At 46.5% G+C, this 19,172-nt stretch overlaps 1 protein-coding gene across 4 annotated transcripts in view; it reads left to right on the top strand.

The window, feature by feature from the left end:
* The window catches only part of ABTB3 (ankyrin repeat and BTB domain containing 3), a 188,791-nt gene that overhangs the window by 144,079 nt on the left and 25,540 nt on the right, over positions 1 to 19,172 (top strand). The window contains exons 6-13 of one of the 4 annotated variants that reach the window (XM_069807376.1): positions 628 to 717; positions 3,873 to 3,974; positions 5,092 to 5,185; positions 5,295 to 5,430; positions 5,987 to 6,010; positions 7,106 to 7,326; positions 8,815 to 8,993; positions 15,367 to 15,438. In XM_069807376.1, coding sequence (XP_069663477.1) covers positions 628 to 717; positions 3,873 to 3,974; positions 5,092 to 5,185; positions 5,295 to 5,430; positions 5,987 to 6,010; positions 7,106 to 7,326; positions 8,815 to 8,993; positions 15,367 to 15,438 — 918 coding nt within the window. The remainder of the gene's footprint in view (positions 1 to 627; positions 718 to 3,872; positions 3,975 to 5,091; positions 5,186 to 5,294; positions 5,431 to 5,986; positions 6,011 to 7,105; positions 7,327 to 8,814; positions 8,994 to 15,366; positions 15,439 to 19,172) is intronic. The other 3 variants (XM_069807377.1, XM_069807378.1, XM_069807379.1) reach the window with 3 other exon arrangements.

Here is a 19,172-nt window from a genome sequence, read left to right as displayed (position 1 = left end):
TTCCTAGAGCCAGCAACTTGCAACAATGCTGTCTGGCATTTCATTTAAAATTAAGTCCTTGTTTGCTAGGGAGTGCTATACAAAGCCTTTACATTTCCAGCCTCTTACAGTATCTGTGTTGAAAAAGCTGTGCTCGAATCTAACTTATCTTAAGAGGAGCTTGGGATGTGCTTAGAGGCTCTTCCAGTAATCAAAAAGATTTTATGCAAATGTGATCACAGAAAACTGAATAGAATTATTGTCTTTTTAAAATACCCATGGAAATACGGTTGCTTTGATAAAAATATTTCTCTGCTGGGGCCCCAAAGACAAAGATGCTCAGTTTAGTATATGAAGATGGAGGTGAGGCTGACAAGCCTAGTTTCACTCACCATGCTGTGGAAGCCGAGGATGACATGGAAAAAAACAAACACAGTCAACACAAGTGACAAGAAAAATGGAGATTTTACAAAAGTGCGTGGCTTTTGCTAGTCTGAGGGGCATGTCTGTAACAGAGGTAATGGCTTTTGTTAAATACATACTGTTAGTCTTGATGATATATACTTTAATAATTGTTTAAAAAAATCAAAGAGAGTTCTGTGTTAAATTTGTCAATTCCTTTGTTTTTTAACTCCAAAAAATGACTAGGGCATGACTCCACTGATGTATGCTTGTGTCAGGGGTGATGAGGCTATGGTGCAGATGCTGCTAGATGCTGGAGCAGATCTGAATGCTGAGGTGAGGACTTTTTGTTGGTTGTATCTTTGTTCTGTTATTTGTTTACATCTTAAACTACCCCCTGAAACTAGCAGAGGGAGAACCCCAAGAATTAAAAAGAAAATAAATTTGTCTTATCCTGGACGGCACCACTTGAAATGAATAGTGAAATCAAACTGCATTAGGTTAGTATTGGGATTCACTGCACAGAAGGGGTCAAGTCATCGGACTTACCCCACAGGTAATATTGATTTAGTTGTGTTCGCACACTGCAATGAATACAGACAGGCATTAGCAGTAGCACGGAGCACAGCTCTAATGATACTGGAAGGACTCTTCGAATCTCAGCTGAGTTAAAATGAAGAGGGTAAAAGAAATACCTGTGTGATAACCTGCCAAAGCTCAAGCATTTCTATGCATTGGGACGTTCCAGCTAAGCACCCCCAGCACACAAGTGCAGTGTAGGTTCCACTGTTTTGTTTTACAAAGTGCCTTGGGCTAAAACTGTTGGATGAGGAGCTTGAAGCTTCCAGAATATAAACGTCTCTTTGATGAATGCACATCACAAACTTACACAATCTGTCCACCAAACAGATTGTTGTCCGACTCTGTGCAATGCAGGTATGTACATTTTTAAAGAGCCGTTTGAAAATCCGCGGAAGAACTATTTGTTAATGATTCCAGTTTCAATTTGTTGAGGTCATGAGTAAATTAAGCTGTCTGCTTCACTTATCTGTGTTCCATCTGTTCTGTTTGGACTTGAGTGAGCTGATAAATTGTAGTCACTGCTTTCAGCTAGACGTTTTGCACTTTTAAAAAACCTAATTTAAAAGTAGAAATGGATTTCACCTCTAAGAGACTGATAGTTGTTACTATCTGATTGCTGTTTGGTGGCCCCTGTGAAATCAGCTGATGATTTCAGTTCCCCAAATTCAAGCACACCACGCTCAAGAGCTGGCAATAATTGAATATTTGAACCCTTGTTAGTGCTCTCGATAGGCACACCAAAGACTAGATGGGCATGGAGACTCACCTCTCTTTTAACCCTGCCTGTGGCTCAGAGGTGAGATGGCATTATTTGGTTCCTAGGACAAGTTTTCATTAGGAGCAGTGCTCCCAGTTGCTCCAGTAATCTTCCAGACTTGAACCAAATCCAAATTTAAACAGTTTTGTCTTCCTGAAACTGCTGACATCTGAGAGAACAGCTCCAGTGAGGAATGTGAACCTCCTTGATTCATTTCTGTAGAGTGTTTGCTCTAAAATCAAATGAAAACACTTTGGGACAAGAACTGTGAATAATTATGGTGTGCAATTATAAGATGATTTGTGCACACCACAACCAACTGTGCAAATTGGGCAATTACAGCAAAAAAAAAGGCAAATCAACCATGAACAAAAATAAATACTCTGTCAGGTGCCTGCATCATTTTCCCCCTTTCACTTTGCAAATCAGTTATATATATATGTTTCCAAAAGTAGCTTCAAATGCTGGGTGCCTCCCTTTTTGATTGCCCATCTTTAGTGAAAATGGACTCATTTCCAGATGTGCTGAGAAGCTGCAATTCACTCTGGAGTCAGTGGGACCTGTAGCTGCTCAGCAAATCTCAACTGAGGCCTCAGAAGCCCAGTCAACCGCAGGTCTTTTGCAAACACCAAAAAAAAAAAAAGGAGCAAAGGAGTTAAAACAACTTCATTTTCTTTGCCGCTTGCCGTGAGCTGCCCCGAACAGTGGTGGGAATCCGTGCTTGAGGAGGAGCTGGATGCGTTCACTGAACCGTGATCCTGCCCGTCCTCACCCTCCGCTGCTCTTGCTCCCCAGCCTGAACCCCAAGGCTCGAGCTGCTCGATCCTCTCCCTTCTGAGCAAACCCAGACCCAAAGAAGCCCCGTGCCTTTGCTCAGAGGCCAGCACACTTCTCCTGTTGCACTTTGAGCTCTTTCTTTGGCAAATCTGGGCGATAACAGCCAGGTGCTGGTGCAGATCCGCTTCTCTGGCAAGCCGCAGGATCTGCACGGGCTCTTCAGATTTTGCCCTCATCCCTGTCCTTGGGACTGAGGGCCTGGTCGTGTGCTTCTAGCAAAACGCTGCATGTGGCGCTTGGAAATGCGAGCTGCTAATGCAACCGAGCATTTAATAACTGGCCCTGCTCCCCTACATGGATAAAAGTACTTCAGACAATGTAGTGAAAGCTTAGCTGGCTGATGAGACAGAGATGGTGCATCTTTTACTCTGATTTTAGTCCTCCTCTGAAGATCAATAATAAGATTTTGAATTTTAGTGTCACACTCCATCTGAGTGTGCAGTCTCGGATTGCAATTGTTCATTAGATTTTACCATCTCTGTGAACCTCATCAATATTAATACTCCCATCTTTAAGACGGGGAAACTGAAGCAAAGAGTGGTTATTCATCTTCCTCAATGTCTACATTAGAGGCACCAGGCACTAAGGCGTAGAAAATGGAAGGAGCAATGTGAAAAATACCATTTCGTTTTCTAAGGATATAGTTTGCATCTCTTTTAACTGTCACCACCCTGCTTTTTTAACTCAACTCAGACAGGAGAAGGCAGTAAAAGGAGTTTTCTCAAAACATTTTGTGAAGTGCCACTCTGCCCCATCACTTCTCAGCTGTCTTTTTTCCTCTGGTGGGAGAGGAGGAGCCTGGAAGTACGCCTGTGAACTCTAGGGTAGGGCTTGTGATGTGTCTTTCATGACAGCAGTGACAAAAGTCATACTGATTTATGTGGAAAGAATTTCTTTGGGCCTCGAGCAATCCCAAGACCCGAGGCTGTTGATACATGGTCTGGAGAAGTCAGTGGGAGCGGTCCTTAGCTGTAAGCGTCCTGATCCGTCCCTGCTTCCCCAGTGTGTGCTGCTGTAACCAGCTGTGGATGTTTTGACCTTGTGCAAAAGTATCTGGTGGCCAGTGGTTTAGATGGAGCTACAGTAGTTGGTAAAAAGACTTCATTTGGTATGAACTCTATTCAAGCTGTCAAATCGGCATGAACAGTTTTAATATTGAGAAAATTTTTGCAGGAAAAAAAATGAAGCCAAACATTTTATAAAGCACCTTTCCCAGGTTTTCTGTTTCACTTACTCCCTCACATGCCTGGCTCTCAGGCAGGTTGAATTTTATTACGTATAGCTCTTTAAAAAAATAACTTTAATTTGTTTGTAGGTTGTCAGTACTGCTCATAAATACCCATCCGTCCACCCTGAGACCCGCCATTGGACAGCTCTGACATTTGCTGTGTTGCATGGACATATTCCTGTAGTTCAGGTATTATTGTATTTCCCTACCTGCATCTCATTCTTTTGTTTCTCCTCTTCAGTTCTAATTACATCCATCTCAAACCAGTATCCTCTTGTCATACTCATATTGGTTACTTCTGCTTCTTCTAGAGTGTACTGATATATAATAGACCTATTATATAGCGAATATGGTGTTCAAACCTTAACCAATATGAGGTTTAAATAGGACAATTTGAAAGCAAAGTTGCACCAAAGAAAGTCTGACAACTCCTTGTGCTCCTTCCTGACCACTTGTTTTGTATGTTTGTTTATCCATTCATTACACTTTCTTACACTAGAATATTCTAGCAAACACGAAACAGCTGCCTTGGTGGGGGAGAGGTGGACAACACCCCTTGTGCTGCTCCAAAGCGGGAGAAGCACTCCTTCTCCTTACCCCATCGAGGTGTCGCGTGGGATGTGCTGGTTCTGTGCTTTGGCATCTCAAAAGTTGAGAAGGTTTATTCTTCAAAACAGCGGTGTCTATGGCACGCTTAATGAAGCGCCAAAACTGTGAAGGTCTCAAGACAGAAATGGCCAAGAGGGGGCTGGAGCACAGGCTCCATCCTGCTCTCCTTGGCCACTTTTGTTTTCAATGTTGTTGTTATTTACGTGGAAGTGTCCGCGATGGAGATCACAGCTTTTGGACTCACTGCTGCAATTGGTTCTTAAGAATTGCCTTTCTTTTGGCCGTGTCTTTATATAAAAGATGGAGGCAATTGAAATCTGATCCATTTTAGGATGGTGCTGGGCTTCTAGAAGACCATGAAGGAAGGATGCTTGTCGGGCTAATTTTCAGTACTTCCATCTTCAGCGCATTACTTCCTAACACTGACCTTACCCCATTTCCCATTCAGAAACACTGAGTTACACTTTTTTGGCTCTGAAGTTGGACACTAGTGCTCCTGGTGTCTGGCAGCATAAAATGAGCGAAAAAAGGAATCGGTTTGCCTCTGTGAAACAATGGGCAGAATTTGCATGTCACTTGTCTCCATCATACCTGGTTTGCAGCTAACAAGAAGCATTAGACTTCCATCCGTCACTGTTCATGAACTCTGAAGACTGTGATACCCCCAGTTGCTCTAAATGGTGAATTTTCTTTCTAGCTGTTGCTGGATGCTGGAGCAAAGGTAGAAGGTTCCTTGGAGCATGGAGAGGAAAATTACTCTGAAACTCCTTTACAGTTGGCAGCAGCTGCTGGTAAGGACTTTCTCCTCCCACTGTAATAAATTCTTCAGTCAGGATCTGTGGTTTAGGTGAGGAAATACTGGATTTTAAAAGAAGTAAAAATGCATCTCTTGACTTGCAGGAAATTTTGAACTGGTCAGTTTGCTGTTGGAGCGAGGAGCTGACCCCATGATAGGAACAATGTACAGGAACGGCATTTCCATGACTCCACAAGGTGACATGAACTCTTTCAGTCAGGCTGCTGCACATGGACACAGGTAGAGTGGGAACAAGTCTAGTGGCATCCTTCAAGTGCTTATTTTTTGCCTGGGTGTCCAGTTTGAGCAGATGGGTGAAAGTTCTGCATGAACGATTGAACATGCCACCAACTGAGCAGAGACGTAAGGCTTTTTGCTAGCATGTGAATTTAACCAGTTGGTGGTACAAGCTGCTTTTTGATACCTGATTTAAAAAAAAAAAAAAAGAAGGTGACTCCTCGTGGTGTGTTGCAATGCAGTGGTTGTTAAATGGCAGCTGATGTGACGGCAGAAAGGAATGCCAAAGACATTCCTTCTGAATTTCTTGACGTATTTCTCAGATTTGAGTGAATCGTGTCTGTACTGCTGCAGCCTTAATTTTCGTTGAATAGAGTTTCTGCATCTGTGTTTACTGTAAAGTCCTGTATGTCTTAATGTTGTATGTATGCTGCAAATTAAAAAAAAAAAAAGTAATGAAATGAGCACCTGGCATGCATGAACTTGCAACGCTCAGGAGTTGACTGCAGTGTAATGGATTAGTATTATGATCTTCACGTTCCTACTTTTCTGATTGTAGCCATCCAGAGGAACATAGATACAGGTTAGAGACAGTACCTACCGTCTGTTTGCTTAGAGACAAGCTGCCAGTCTAACAACATGCTAACGGCATGTCAGGGCAGGTTCGCGCAACGCTGCCCATCTGGAGCCTGCGAGGGATCCCTGGGACAGAGCGGACAGTTTGGTTATCGGAGTCTCACGTTCGCCGCTCCGGCCTTGCTGCCAGCTGGTGTGAGTGGAAGCCGTGTGCCTGAGGAGGGCCCGGGGCTCTCCTCGGCTTGGCTGCTGGCCGTGCACGTTGAGGGCCACGGCTCTTACGTTTCGACCCGTAGGCCGCTCACGCACACTCCTTCCTCCTTCCCTCTCTGCTGCGGATTTGTCTGGGACACGCCATGCCCCGCTGCCACCCCGCGCCGGGGTCTGAGCAGGGGCAGGGAGGACATCGGAGTACGAGGGAGGTGGGATGGGGGCCAGCCTGGTTTCTCTTCGCACGGCTGCGAAACCGAGAGCAACTCTGTTGAGGTTGATGAGGTTACACTGGTACGAACCTCGGGGCATCAAGTCTCTGAGTTTGGGCTTTGCTGTTTGATGGCCCAGTGATGGATCGGTGGCTTTGCAGAGTAGTCCCAGATGTGCTCGAACCTGCCCTGACTGGCCTCGTTGAATGTCTAGCTGCTCCAGCTTTCCCAGACCGCTTTGAGTGTTAATCGAGTGGTGGTGCTTTTGGTAGCTCCAGGCAGCTCCCTTCTCAAGTGGCCTCCATGGCGAAAGTCCTGAGAGCTTGTCCAGAGGCACCTCGGCCTCCCCTGATTGTGGGAAGAAGTCCTGAGTCACGTTTGGCTCGTAGGTCTCCGTTCCCATGAGATGCCGCTACTCATGCGACATCTGTACGGTTCCTGTCACGACAGCAGCATCTTGCAGACGTGGCCCAGGCGATGCAGGTGGGCTAGCAGAAGCGGTGCTTGCCTTGGGACTGCTCTCAGCCGGTCCTGCCGTTAATTGGAGTAATTTCCTGGATAGGTGTCCTAATTTGCCACATCGCAGCAAGTATCCCAGGCACAAAGAAAGCCAAGCCGCTGACTCCGCTCTCCCACCCTCTCTTTCCCCCTCCCTCTCTCTGTCGTGCTGCGATTGACAGGAACGTCTTTCGTAAGCTGCTTGCTCAGCCGGAGAAGGAGAAGAGCGATATTCTGTCGCTGGAGGAGATCCTGGCTGAGGGGACGGACTTGCCCGACTCGGCGGCAGCTCCGCTCTGTGCCAGCCGCAACAGCAAGGCCAAGCTGAAAGCCCTGAAGGAGGCCATGTACCACAGCGCCGAGCACGGCTACGTGGATGTGACCATTGACATTCGGAGCATAGGTCAGTCCCAGCACCCTCTCTTCTCTCCCTCCGGGGAGGGACTGCTGTCAGAAACACATCGCTTTTGACGGGCTGTTGCTTAAACCGACTGCAGTTGCACCTTCCTCAGCTCTCGTGGAAGCAGAAGGTGACAGGGGATCTGGCAGGTTCCTGGCCCATTTCAGCTCCACAGCGTGCCCCGTTCAGGGGCCGCTGGTGCTTTTCTGCAGGACGGAGTGGTTTCCACCAGCAGCCATCTTCACTGCTGCGTGGCAGAGTTTAAGAGTCCAAATCTTAACCTGGAAACGCCCCAGGTAAGGCTCTGGGGCGGCGTTCGGCTGCCATGGGCCACCTCCAACAGCTCCTCTTTTGTACTCTGCTGTAAAGCAGTCCACCGTTAAAAACACCTTTTACTTTCTGAGGTTTGTGAGCCTCTGAGGGCAGGAGCAGGGATCTGGCTTCTTGGTGTGCCAACTCTGCCAATGCAGGGCTTGAACATCATACCAGCCCGCTGGGAAGCCGCTTCTGCCCGTGGGGAGGGTGTTTGGGTAGCACAGAGGGGAATCAGTCTGGTCTGGGTATCTACCATCCCCATTTACCATCTCTCTCAGTGAGAGAGACTCAAGTGCCCGGCACACCTCTGCCCGCTGCGGTGCTCCAGCCCTGGGGACACGTGGCGTGGGTCAAGGTCTGCGGTGGTCTCAGCGGTGGCTTAGCGGGTGGGCTGAGCAGGCGAAGACCTGGCGATGAATGAGAGGAGAGCGACGGGGCTGTTCTCCAGGCACTAGGCATTTACTGAAATGGAAGGAAAAACCTTTTGTAGCCAAACGCCAGGCTTGCGTTTCCTCCCACTCCATTCTGCAAGAGCAGAAACTAGGTCACATCCAGCCTAATGCCTGCAGAGGTACATTAGCTCCATGTGCTTTCTCACTCAGTGCATGGGAGCAGTTCCCTTCAAGTTCCTGGAGAGTGGTTCTGCCACGACAAACTACTTGGAAAGGCTGATCTGCTTAACTTGCCCAGCGCTGTTTAGGGAAAACAGTAACGATCAGGAGAGGACGTGGGGTAGCACTTAAAGAAAGTTTTAAGCTGAAGACCACCAGTTTGTATCCAGGTGGGTAGTGACCAAAATCCTGGTTTTTACCATTTAATGGCTCTCCAGGGCCGCATTCAAACAAATGAGCTAGTGTAAATCTAGTTTCCAAAAGGCTTTTGCATCACAGAGCACCACAGCAATTACCGCAAATTGGCAGTCTCAGCAGAGAAGCTGAAGGCTAGATGAGCAGAGAGACCACAGTCTTCTCTTAGTATTTGGAGGAAAGCCTCTGTGCATTAGGTCTGGGATGTCCTGATAACCACCAGCCTTCTCAATCGGGGATAAGTAGGAATTTGATTTCTAGGGTTATTTGGCAGCTTTTGCTTAATATCTTAACATAAGTACAGGTAAAAAAGCAGAAGGGCACATCCTTCTCTGAAGCTGGGAATATGAGCTCTGTCCTCTCTCTGTAGGTGTTCCCTGGACGCTGCACACATGGCTGGAGTCCTTGCGCACGTCCTTCCAGCAGCACAGACGACCCCTCATCCAGTGCTTGCTAAAGGAATTCAAGTCCATTCAGGAAGAAGAGTACACAGAGGAGCTCATCACGCAAGGGTTGCCTCTGATGTTTGAGATACTGAAAGCCAGCAAGGTAGGATAAATTACATGTTTTAAAGAAATCAGCCTCATTCTCATCCCATAAGACACAAAGCTTGTGATACCGTTTTTGCGCAGCTGTCCCAAAGCTTGTTTGGACTGTATAGGATTATTATTATTTGTATTTTGTACCTCAGGTTTTTTTCCACTGTGGAGGCGTGGGTTAAAAACACACAAGCTAATCACATCTCCTGCTAGAACAGCTTAATACTGATGCTAACAGTAAGCTGGAGAGACAACAGAAGCTGATGCATGGTGGTGAAATTAAAGTCAAAAGGGTCACTGCAGTATGGCAAGAGATGTTGATAACCAAACCGACCCAAAGAGTAACTTTACCCAGCTTGTTTTACAGGACTGTACAACAAAGCTAATGTTCGTGTTTGCTTTGGGTTTCTTTAACCTCTCACATGACTTTCTTTTCCCTTCATGTGGGATTTGGACTCTTAAACTTGTGGGGAGACTGGTTTCTACAAGCACAGAACAGGATAATTTTTTTAAATCTTCTTTGTGAGTGTTTGTACTTGCAGCCTCCCCAGATTTATTCCTTCAGCTGACATTTTCTTAGCCAGACAAATCAGACTAACAAAACCTTTTGAGGGAGGTACCATTGGGTATGCAAGTATAATAGCAAAGGGGATGATCATGGGGGAGGCAAGGAGAGGAAAATGTCTTACCTAGTGAAGGATGGATACTTTCTTTTAAAACATGTTAGAACCAACAGTCTCTTCTCTACTGGTCCCTCTGACAGTCGGTTGCTCCCAAGGAATGCCCAGTCAACTTTACTGTTACCAGAAAATCATTTTAGTGATGAAAAGCATCAAAAGGATTTGATTGCTATTCTTTTTCTCATGCAACACAATACATGTTGGTGTGGTCTTCTAATTGTTTAACTGGGAAGTAAGTGACATTTCTCACCCAACTCTATGTGTAACAGCAAGGAGCAAATAATTTTTAGCACCTGCAGCAATAGCCTAAATAATGTGAAAAGGGGAGAGGTTCTGGTGCAGGCGCTCAATACTAAAAGGTTCCAGACTTAGAATAGCTAATGAAAGCCTGCATGGATTTATTTCTTGTATCCTGCTGCAAAAGAGGGCTTGGACTACAGTCCCGACCAAATCCTGAACACTTGTTCCAGCAATTGTTCCGATTTTTGTTCCTGCGAGCCTTCCCTTTGGGATTAGTTTGTACTGGGTGGGTATTTATGGAGAATATTTGAGATAGCTTTTAGGAAATCATTCCAAATCCTAGGATTTGTAGATTCCTTGTTCTGAACTTGCTTAGGTTAATGTATGTTCACCCAGTAACTACCAGCAAGGTGCTGTTTGGTTTGAAAGCTGATAAAAAACTAATCATATTGAAAACTTAACAGAGATCAAGTTTAGGCCTCATAATCTAGGATGAGGGATGGCTTTAATTGCTCTTCTCCAGGGTGGCTGAAGCCAAGGCCAGTGATCATTGTTAGTATAAGTTATTTACGTAGGATTATAGCTTTGGGACATGTTAGACTGGGTCTTCCAGAGTTATTGTAGGAGACCTGGAAACAAGTAAGACTGCTACCTTCTGCTTTGGATTCACTTAAAACCTAAAATGTGGAGGGGTGAAAGGACTGTAGCATCACAAAAACCTCTACACAACAAAGAAGAAATCTGTGCTGATCTTTATTCCTGCCTCTGGGCCTAGGGGAGCTGCCTGTCTTCACTCTTCATGAGCATGCATATTCACAAATAACACACACATACACTGCTTCATATTCTGAGAAAAATAATGAATCATTCTGGGACACTGAAAGGGTTTACAAATTGTCTGCAAATGGCATGAATTATTGCAGCGGTCTTGTCCAAACGGCCTCTCACAAAGCCCTCCCAGACAGAAATGAGGACAGACTCTATGCAATCCTTTGGAAGGAATCAAAATAAATTCATTTGTAGGAGAATGAGCCAATAAAAGTTCTCCCTGGTCACTATGTAGAAGGCAGCCGAGGAACGCTGAGATTCAAAAGATCTTCTGTTCCCCTTCTCTGGAAGGGCTGAGGGCTGAGACCGTTCTTTATGTATACCCACAGAATGGAAATCCCCTTTAAGGGGTGCAGAAGGGCCGTAACTGTGGTTCACATCCTTCTCTTTCGACAGCAAATTGTGAAGCTCTGCATTTTGTAGAGCTGTGGGGAGAGGAGCTTGATTTGCCCACACGGACATCCTTTTCCCTGTGGGCTGGGAACTTCGAGAGAGATTACGGCTCTTGCTAAACATCACAGTCTGGCCCAGTACATTTCCTTAATGAGTTTTTCAGGGCAAAAAGTATAAAATAAGCAACTAGGAAGCACAGAGCCACTTAGCGTTTCTTGGCTGATGTAAAACAAGATGTCCCATTTGCTGCATATTGTGATGCTCAGTATAATGTAATTGCATGGCAACTTGCACCCAATAGAAATGGTATTTTGCATTCCTATAAAAAGTTCCAACTATCCCATAGTCTCAGAACAATTTACAGATTTTAATGAGTTGAGACATGGAAGAAGATCTTATCCTCCTTTTACGAACAGGGAAACTGAGGTAATTAAAGAGGCAGATTTTCAGCCCCTTGTAGAGTGACAGTCTCAGCCTCAGAAGCTGTGACAACCTGGATAAGCCAGACTGCAATTTGTAATTTGAGTAATTTGGCCAGAGAGACTCTCCAAAAATCGCATAGAAACATAGGGCAGGTCTCAAAGTAGAAAGCACACCTTCTGCCCCCACCTTCTACTTTGCACTGTCGGACAAGATGTTCTTGCAGGTTCCCAGGCCATGCAGAAAGGCCAAATACTACAAAAAAGAAAAGATTATAAAGAAAAAGTAACCAATACCCGTACAAGAACACCATCAGATATAAGGAGTCCCTTTTGTCTTACAGATGTTTTTTAAAATGCCTGTTCCTAGAAGGTCCAGATGTGAGGGTTTATGTGGGAGCTCTGCCACCAGCCAGCACTGGTGTCCATCAGGGTGGCACTCCACTCCCGTTTATGTGCTGGGACACTGGACGGTAGAAATAAAAATAAAATTTGCAGAAGTTCTGATGCTGGAACACAGAACAGCAACAAAAACTGGCAAACCAGGCAAAACTGCAGAGCTGAAGTCCCTAGTTTTATTGCCCCTCTTCAAGCTGTGAAATAAGTGGGGAAGAACAGCGAATAGATTGCACGTCGGTTGTTCGCTGCTGCACTAAAGCCCTGGAGGAAGACTTCCAAAAGCACAAATGAAGGTTCGATACCCAGCTCCAGGTGTCTTCCAGTGGGACGGAGCGCTTTCATTTCCTTTCATGCCTTTAAATGTCTTTATCAGCTACACCATTGAGAATTGGATGGCGAGTGGAGAAGTGGCAGTATTTCCATGCTGGCGAGGCTGAGCTGCGAGAACATGCAGAGAATCACTCTGCACTTGCTCCCCCCGCGGTTCCTGCTGTCATGCAGTGTGCTCGGGTCATTACTAAACCAAAGACCAGAGATAAGGTACTCTGGAGAAAGCAGCATCAGTGGAAAGGACACGGAGAGCTCGGTTAAAGGCACTTTCCAAAGAGCAAGCAAAACTCAAACCAGGAAAGCTCTGACAGTAAAAACGTCAGCGACGTGGTGGTGGATTTGGGCCACCAGATGAGGAGGAAAGGCGCTGCCATTTCGGGATGGATTGAATCTCTGTGGCAGAGAAGCATGCCAACATAGCCTGCTGGAAGTGGTTTGGACAAGGCTGCGTGAGAAAAGCCGGAGAGACGCTTCTGGGAGCAAGTAGCCCTGAGCTAAACTTGAGCTGCTGCGTAGAACAGAGTTGAATCCCTCAAAGCTAAGATGACACCGGAGATCTTGTTACAGAAGAAGGATAGGAGGATGCAGCTGAATTTCTGCCTGTTGGAATCTGTGTTGTGCTCTTTATGGCCTGGGGAAACCCCGAAACTTCTCGCTGGGAGCTCTCCTTTGCCTCCAGACGAGCTTGACGTTTGCTTTGCCCGAGCTTGGCTCTGAGCTGGATTGCCCTCCTGCCCCGTGTCAGAGGACCATATTTTCCTGAGGAGTCGATATGCTTGAGGGCTGGCCACAGCTCAGAGATTGCCCCCTCCGCCCCAAATAGCAAGTCTTAAAAGAGCTGCGTGGAGGCTGCACCCAGATCTGCGGTCTTGTAGTGCCCGAGGTGGGGCTCGCAGGTCAGCTCTTCCATTTTTGCAGGGAGGTTCTCTTGAGGATAACGTGCTGAACGTGCAGGATGCTTCTCTGTCCTCTGTCTATGAAAATCCTGGAGCTGTTTCAGTTTGATCTTGACATTTCCACAACCTGAAAAGAGAGAGACTCAAAACCACAACCTTGGAAGTTAAACACATCTGGCCTTTGGAGGAGGCTGGTTTAGATTTCCACTCTGGAGCTCAGCGTGAGCTTGAATTGTCATTAAAATCACCAGCTCCATCCATGCAGACGAGCCAGCACCATTGCTGGTAGTACGAGGTTATGAGCCGGTTTCATCCACTGTTTTTTCTGCGTACAGCAATTGACATCAGATTGTCCTTGGCCTAGTGTTTTGAGGAAAAATACAATCTTTTAATTCCAAATAATCTCTCTTACAGCTTTCTCCCTTCCCCTCGCAGTATGGGCGAGGAGCTGCTATTTGCCATTACTTTGGATCCTTCGTGGGCACACATCACTGAATTGCATGTTAGTCCACGCGTGCGTTGAGCGCACGTGCTGAAGCGTTGTCTGAAGCTCCATCTGACACCGGAGGTGCTTCACACCAGGAAAACTTGGCTTAGGACTACGAGTATTCCTGCTAGTGTATTGTCCAAGACAAAATCAGCTTGAAAAGTCACAGGAGGGGCCCTTCATTGCCATTCCTCGGTTGCGTTCTGCAGCTTTCTCTTCATCCTTCCCATCAGTTTCTGTCAGTGACAAGGTCATTTATTTTAAAATTTAGGCCATTAGCGAGGTGTTGATCACACTGTGCAGCCAGGCTTGTTGAAAGGTGCAGGAAACTACTTTGCAAAGATGTTTCCTCAGAATTTAAAATTCCTACAGAGTTTCCCAACCTCTACAAATGCACCTATAGGCAGCTGAAGAAACCTGCAGGAGTGCAGAGGCTGTTTTGGAAGGCTGAGCTTTTTGAGTAACAGCCATCAGTCTGGTGTTGACAGTTATTGAGAACAAATAACAATTCAAAACAATAACCAGTTTTTAAAATTCCAAAAGGATGAAGGCATGTGGGTATCTTGAGAAACCTAGCCTATATAGTTTAAAAGCTAAAGCACTCTTTCAGCAGTAACTCAGCAACTTGGAATCCAAAATCTCTTAGAAAGTAAAGTCTGGAGTTGTTTTTTTAATACATCTTTTCAGAAATAGCAGCATGTAGCCTCTGTCACAGATGCAGTAACTACTGACAAAAAAATTTCACATCTCCAACAAAGAGAAAGCAGCAGGAAAGGCTGGAACACCTGCCTGCTCTGTTGCAGCAAAATGTTCAGAAGCTGAAGCTTGAGATGGGCATTCTGTTTCTTTATTGCTCTGGTCTTTCTGGATTTAATTCCTCTAAAACAAATGTCGGGAGAGGTTCCGCAGAGAATGTCAACAGACTCAGCTCGTGCGTCTGTTCTACAAAGTCCAGGCATGGTGGTCGGCAAACATCAGCTTTCCTCCAAGGTCTGCACATGACCTAGAAAGTGGCACTGCTAGAAAATTCCCCTTTTTGTCCCTTGCTTCATGATGGGCTGAAATGAATATTTAAGATGAGCTTGAGTGAAACCGTGTTTTGCTGTATGAAGCCAGACTACCCTGTTCTGCAGGAAGGGCTTAGGGGAGAGGGGAGAGGTGAACCCTTTGCGGCGCTCGGCTCCTAGAGGAAAGCCCTCCCTTGGGAGAGTGCTGTGCGTGTTTCTCTTGCCTGGAGACAGATCAGGAAAGACCCCTCTTTGCTGGGTGAGATTTTACTTCCTTGTTAAACTGCTTTTCAACAGAAAATTGAGGTTTTACTATAATGACAGGTTTCATTAGAATATTTGTTCTTCACATAATATTTTGCCTTTCTTGAAAAAATTAACACCTGAAAATGGAATATTTTGGCTGATGACTGAAATACTTTAAGTGAAGAAAAATGTGGACTTTCTGCAGAGGAGACAGACACACCAAAACCTGCACTAAAAATAACACTGAAGACCTCCAGGATGCTAAAATGCCCGCTTACAGGTTCCGTGAGTGGTTAATGCCCTTCTGTGTGTCAGCTAGTGCCCAGCCTGCGTTTGGTGATTGATCTTTTGGCTGGGACTTTGAGTGATTTCATAAGGCGGGTTTCACTGTTCTCAAGTAATTGCAGCAATCTGTAACGTTGCCCGTTGTCATTTGTAGTAATTCTGTGTCTGAACAGTTCAGAGTAACCAGGACGCAAGTTATCCACACATGTACGTCGTGCATTCTCCATGTGAGATGGGAACGCCAGGTACCGAGCGGCATGTTAATAACAGACTGTTAACTCTGTCTCGTGTTTTCGTAACGCAGATTCAGCTTTGTACTAACACAGGTTTGATTTTTTTTCTACCCTCTGTCTGCCTTCTAAAATGTTTCCCTGCCAGAGGCAGGAGCCGTTTCTTCATTTACAATAAATAAATGCCATGGATGTGACACCTGCCCTTTTCTGGGCTCTCACCCAGGGATTAGACTGTGCCTGGGGATCCGAGCTTTTTACATACAATGCACAGCTGTGATATAAAGAGCCTTTTGAAAGGGAGGCTTGGCAGCTTTCCCAGAAGCTAACTGAAGGGTCCATTTGTGCCTTACCTGTGATTAATTCTTTTCCGTTTGTATTTGCAGTGGAAGGACTTGAGCCCAGCACTAACAAAACCCATTTTGTTACGCAGTTCACTGCCTCTAACTGTATCTCCAACCTCTGGGGCTTCCCTACCTTTGCAGCTGTTGACTAATATTAATTATGTGTATGCTGTTTAATCATCTAGGAGTGACCCTTTAAAGTGCCATTTAATCAGTTTTGAGGCAGCTGGCAAAAGTGAATTATGCCAGAGGACCATAGCGGAAACACCTAGGCAAGGATGGAAAAGGTTCAGAGAGAGGGTGAAGAAAGTCTCGTAGAGTTTGGGTGCTCAGGGCTGGGGTTCTGCAAAAAGCCCCCTCTCTTGCTTCACTCTTTATCGGCTCTTTCTCGGAAGAAGGGAGCATAAACAGAGAAATAATTCAAGGGCATCCCAGTGTGTCGTGGAAGGAAGTTCATGGATGAGTCCTCAATGGGCTTGGGGTATCCTGAGACTCCACCACTGCTGGAACAGCTGTCGGGGACCACATGTGAAATGGGTGACTGGAAGCGGTGCTTCTGCTGCTCTGACTTTAGCAGAAAGCTGGGTCGTTCCGGAATCCTCAGGACCAGAGAGAGAAAAGATACCTTTGCCAGCACCCCTGTTCCCTGAGAAGCATGGTTTCTCTGCTTGGGGGGGAGAGATGTGTATTCACAGGCAGACACCAAGCCCAAAAGAGTAAGTGTGATTTTTCTGCTTAACATAGTGAGCTTTTGGCTTTGGAGCTTTGTGGTAGAGGAATTTGAAGGCCTGGCACACTTAGGTTAAACTGGCATTAATGGGGCTGAGCTGGTGAGAGTGACATCAATAGAGGGCAATCCCAAAGTAGTGCTTGGGATTTGAGAGGCAAAGAAAAGCAGCCTAACTTGTTACCACTGTAGAGGGCAGCCACAGGGAGGTGGTGGGATATCTATAGGCCAGTGAGGAGAACTAAGGAGTGGGTTTTGAGCAGTCCAGAGATGTGGTGTGGGAATGGGGGAGCCTATGAAGAAGAGGCAGCTGAAGCAAAGTGTGGTCAGAGAAGAGCAAAGCTTTAGCCTAACTGCTGAATCCAACCTGACTTTTCCCCTTGAGAGTTTGGAGCATAGCCACCAAGAAGACACGTATCTTCCACAGGCACTGGAGAAAACTGGCTGTGTATTTCCCAGCTATGTCCAGTACCTTGTAGGACCACGTCCCAGAATGACTAGACTGGGTTGAACTGGGTAAGCTGGAATGGAGCAAGCTCTCCCAGGGTATGTGCTGAAGTCTGGAGGAGCCTTTCCTGAGTCCTGCCACAGACAGTCATCAGACTGACATTCAGGAAAAAATAATCCTGCACTCTCCACCCAGGTCTTCACCTCTTTTCAGATCAATTGGCTAGTCACCTCTGCTCTAGCAACTTGAAAACCTTCAGCTTTGCTTCAAAAGAATTTATTAATTCCCCTCACAGCTCAAGTGCATTCACCAGGAGCGGGGAATTCCTTTAGATCTCTGCTGAAGAATGCTTTTAAGTCAGGAGACCGCTTGTATCTACAAAGCAAAGTTGCTTGCTCACCAACCAACTCTGCTGGAAGCACCGTCTCCCTCAGAAGATTCACTGTTGTTCCCTGTTCCCTCTTGCCTATCTGTAAACTACCCCATAGCTAGGTAAATATTTTTATTATATCCTATGCCAAGCTTTCTTCCCCCTCCCCGCAGTAGAAGATGCGCATCAGCTCCCTTTGACTGTGAATGAATGCCCATGTCTGAAAGGAAGCTGGCCTTGCTCCAGGTCTGAGCCTCGCACATCCTGGCACAATGTTTTTCAACATCAAACTATAGCGAGAAAACAAACTTCGGTTTGCTCCTCAAGTGTTAGTATCGTCGCCCACAACTGCTGCAGCGAGCTCTTACAGCTGTTATTTCACAGTCAGCTGGTAGGGTGATAGGATAAATGGGGAAGAATTATCCAGCTCGGTGCTTAAATGGGATGGATGTGGTAACCAGGGCAGCTTCTGAGCTTCCCAGTGTGGGCACTGTGCGAAGTGGAAGGTTGGATAGGCTGGACACGTCCTCCTGTCTGCCAGAGCAATGCTGGTGCCCCAGGTCGTGGACTCTTGCAGTTGTTCCCAGTTACTTCACAGGCAGCCCAGCTCAGCCTGCTCCAAGAGTAGGATTCGGCTTTAAAAAGTCAATTTTTTCCCCAGCCACCCAGTCGCAGGCAAAGCATCCCTTTTCTCCCTCCTCTTTGCTGCCTCTTTCTGCCTGGTTTCTTGGTAAAAGCCAGCAGAGGCTCTGCGGGGAGCAGATCCAGGGCCACAGCCGTGTAAGCTTGGCTGTGCGTGGGGCGGGGAGGGAAGCGAGCTTGCTCTGCTGTACTAGCTCACCGCTCCCCTCCCGGTGTCTCGGGGAGAAAACTTGCTGCTCTTTGTTAGCAATGACTCTAAATGAGCACATGCTTCACCTTTCTAGCCGAGCACATTTTTTGGCCTTTCGGTGGCCTGTGTTCTAAGTATTTAATGTTATCGACAGAAGCCAAAGGTCTCCAACCTCGTCTCTGCCAAATGAGATCAGTGTGCTGCACTGGAGGTCTGAAGCTCCGCAATGCATCGAGCCACTGTCTGTCTGATGGCCCCGCTTTCTTTGATGTGCTGATCCTAAGGTCTCTTTTCTCTTTGTCCCATCTCTGTTCTGTGTCTCGGGGTTTTCAAGCATCTCTCATGAGAATGTATCACGTCTTGAGCTAATTAGAGCTTAGTTTACACCAGGTTTTTCACAGGCTTGTGGGCAGTCAGTGGCAAGGTGGCTTTATAATGGGCTTGTGTCTGCACACCACAGGGTTCTTGCCCCGTTGGTGACCCAGGGAGCTGGCAGCACCTCACCTGCATAGGCAGGCTCCCATGGGATTGTCCGCATTCGCGACCCGTTCATCACGTTGTTGGAGTTAGGAGCAAGGATCATCCTCTCCCACCTGCGTGACTGGGTTTGGCCCGTTCTTCCCCAGTCTCGGTGCACCTGGACGTCCTGGTACACGGTGCTGTGGCTCAGACTGGTGGGTGAGACCTCCGGCTCCTAATGAGGCACTGGGAGATCAATACCCAGATCTTCCATCAGCGCATTCCCACAGCCAGCCCAGAAGGAGGAGATGCATCATCTTTATTGATGTATATGTGTGTTTTTAAAAAGCTATTGCCTGCCACAGCTGTAGCTGGGACTGGTGAGTTCGTGGACCCACTAAAACCTCAGCGGCATAGACAGAACCTGTGCAACCCAGCAGATTCGAGAGGGAGCTGCCAGCAGCTATCCTCTTTAGTGCAGTTACTCTGCTTTTATTCACTGCGGGTAAAGGTGAGCGTTGCTCTTCCAATTATGCCTCTCCTCTCCAGAAGCTTCCCTCTGCTCTGAA

The sequence above is a fragment of the Haliaeetus albicilla genome, chromosome 19 (genome assembly GCF_947461875.1).
Source record: "Haliaeetus albicilla chromosome 19, bHalAlb1.1, whole genome shotgun sequence".
In the NCBI taxonomy this organism is placed as follows: Eukaryota; Metazoa; Chordata; class Aves; order Accipitriformes; family Accipitridae; genus Haliaeetus; species Haliaeetus albicilla.
The sequence above is the reverse complement of the archived record's forward strand: the minus strand, read 5'-3'. Positions and strand labels throughout refer to the sequence as shown.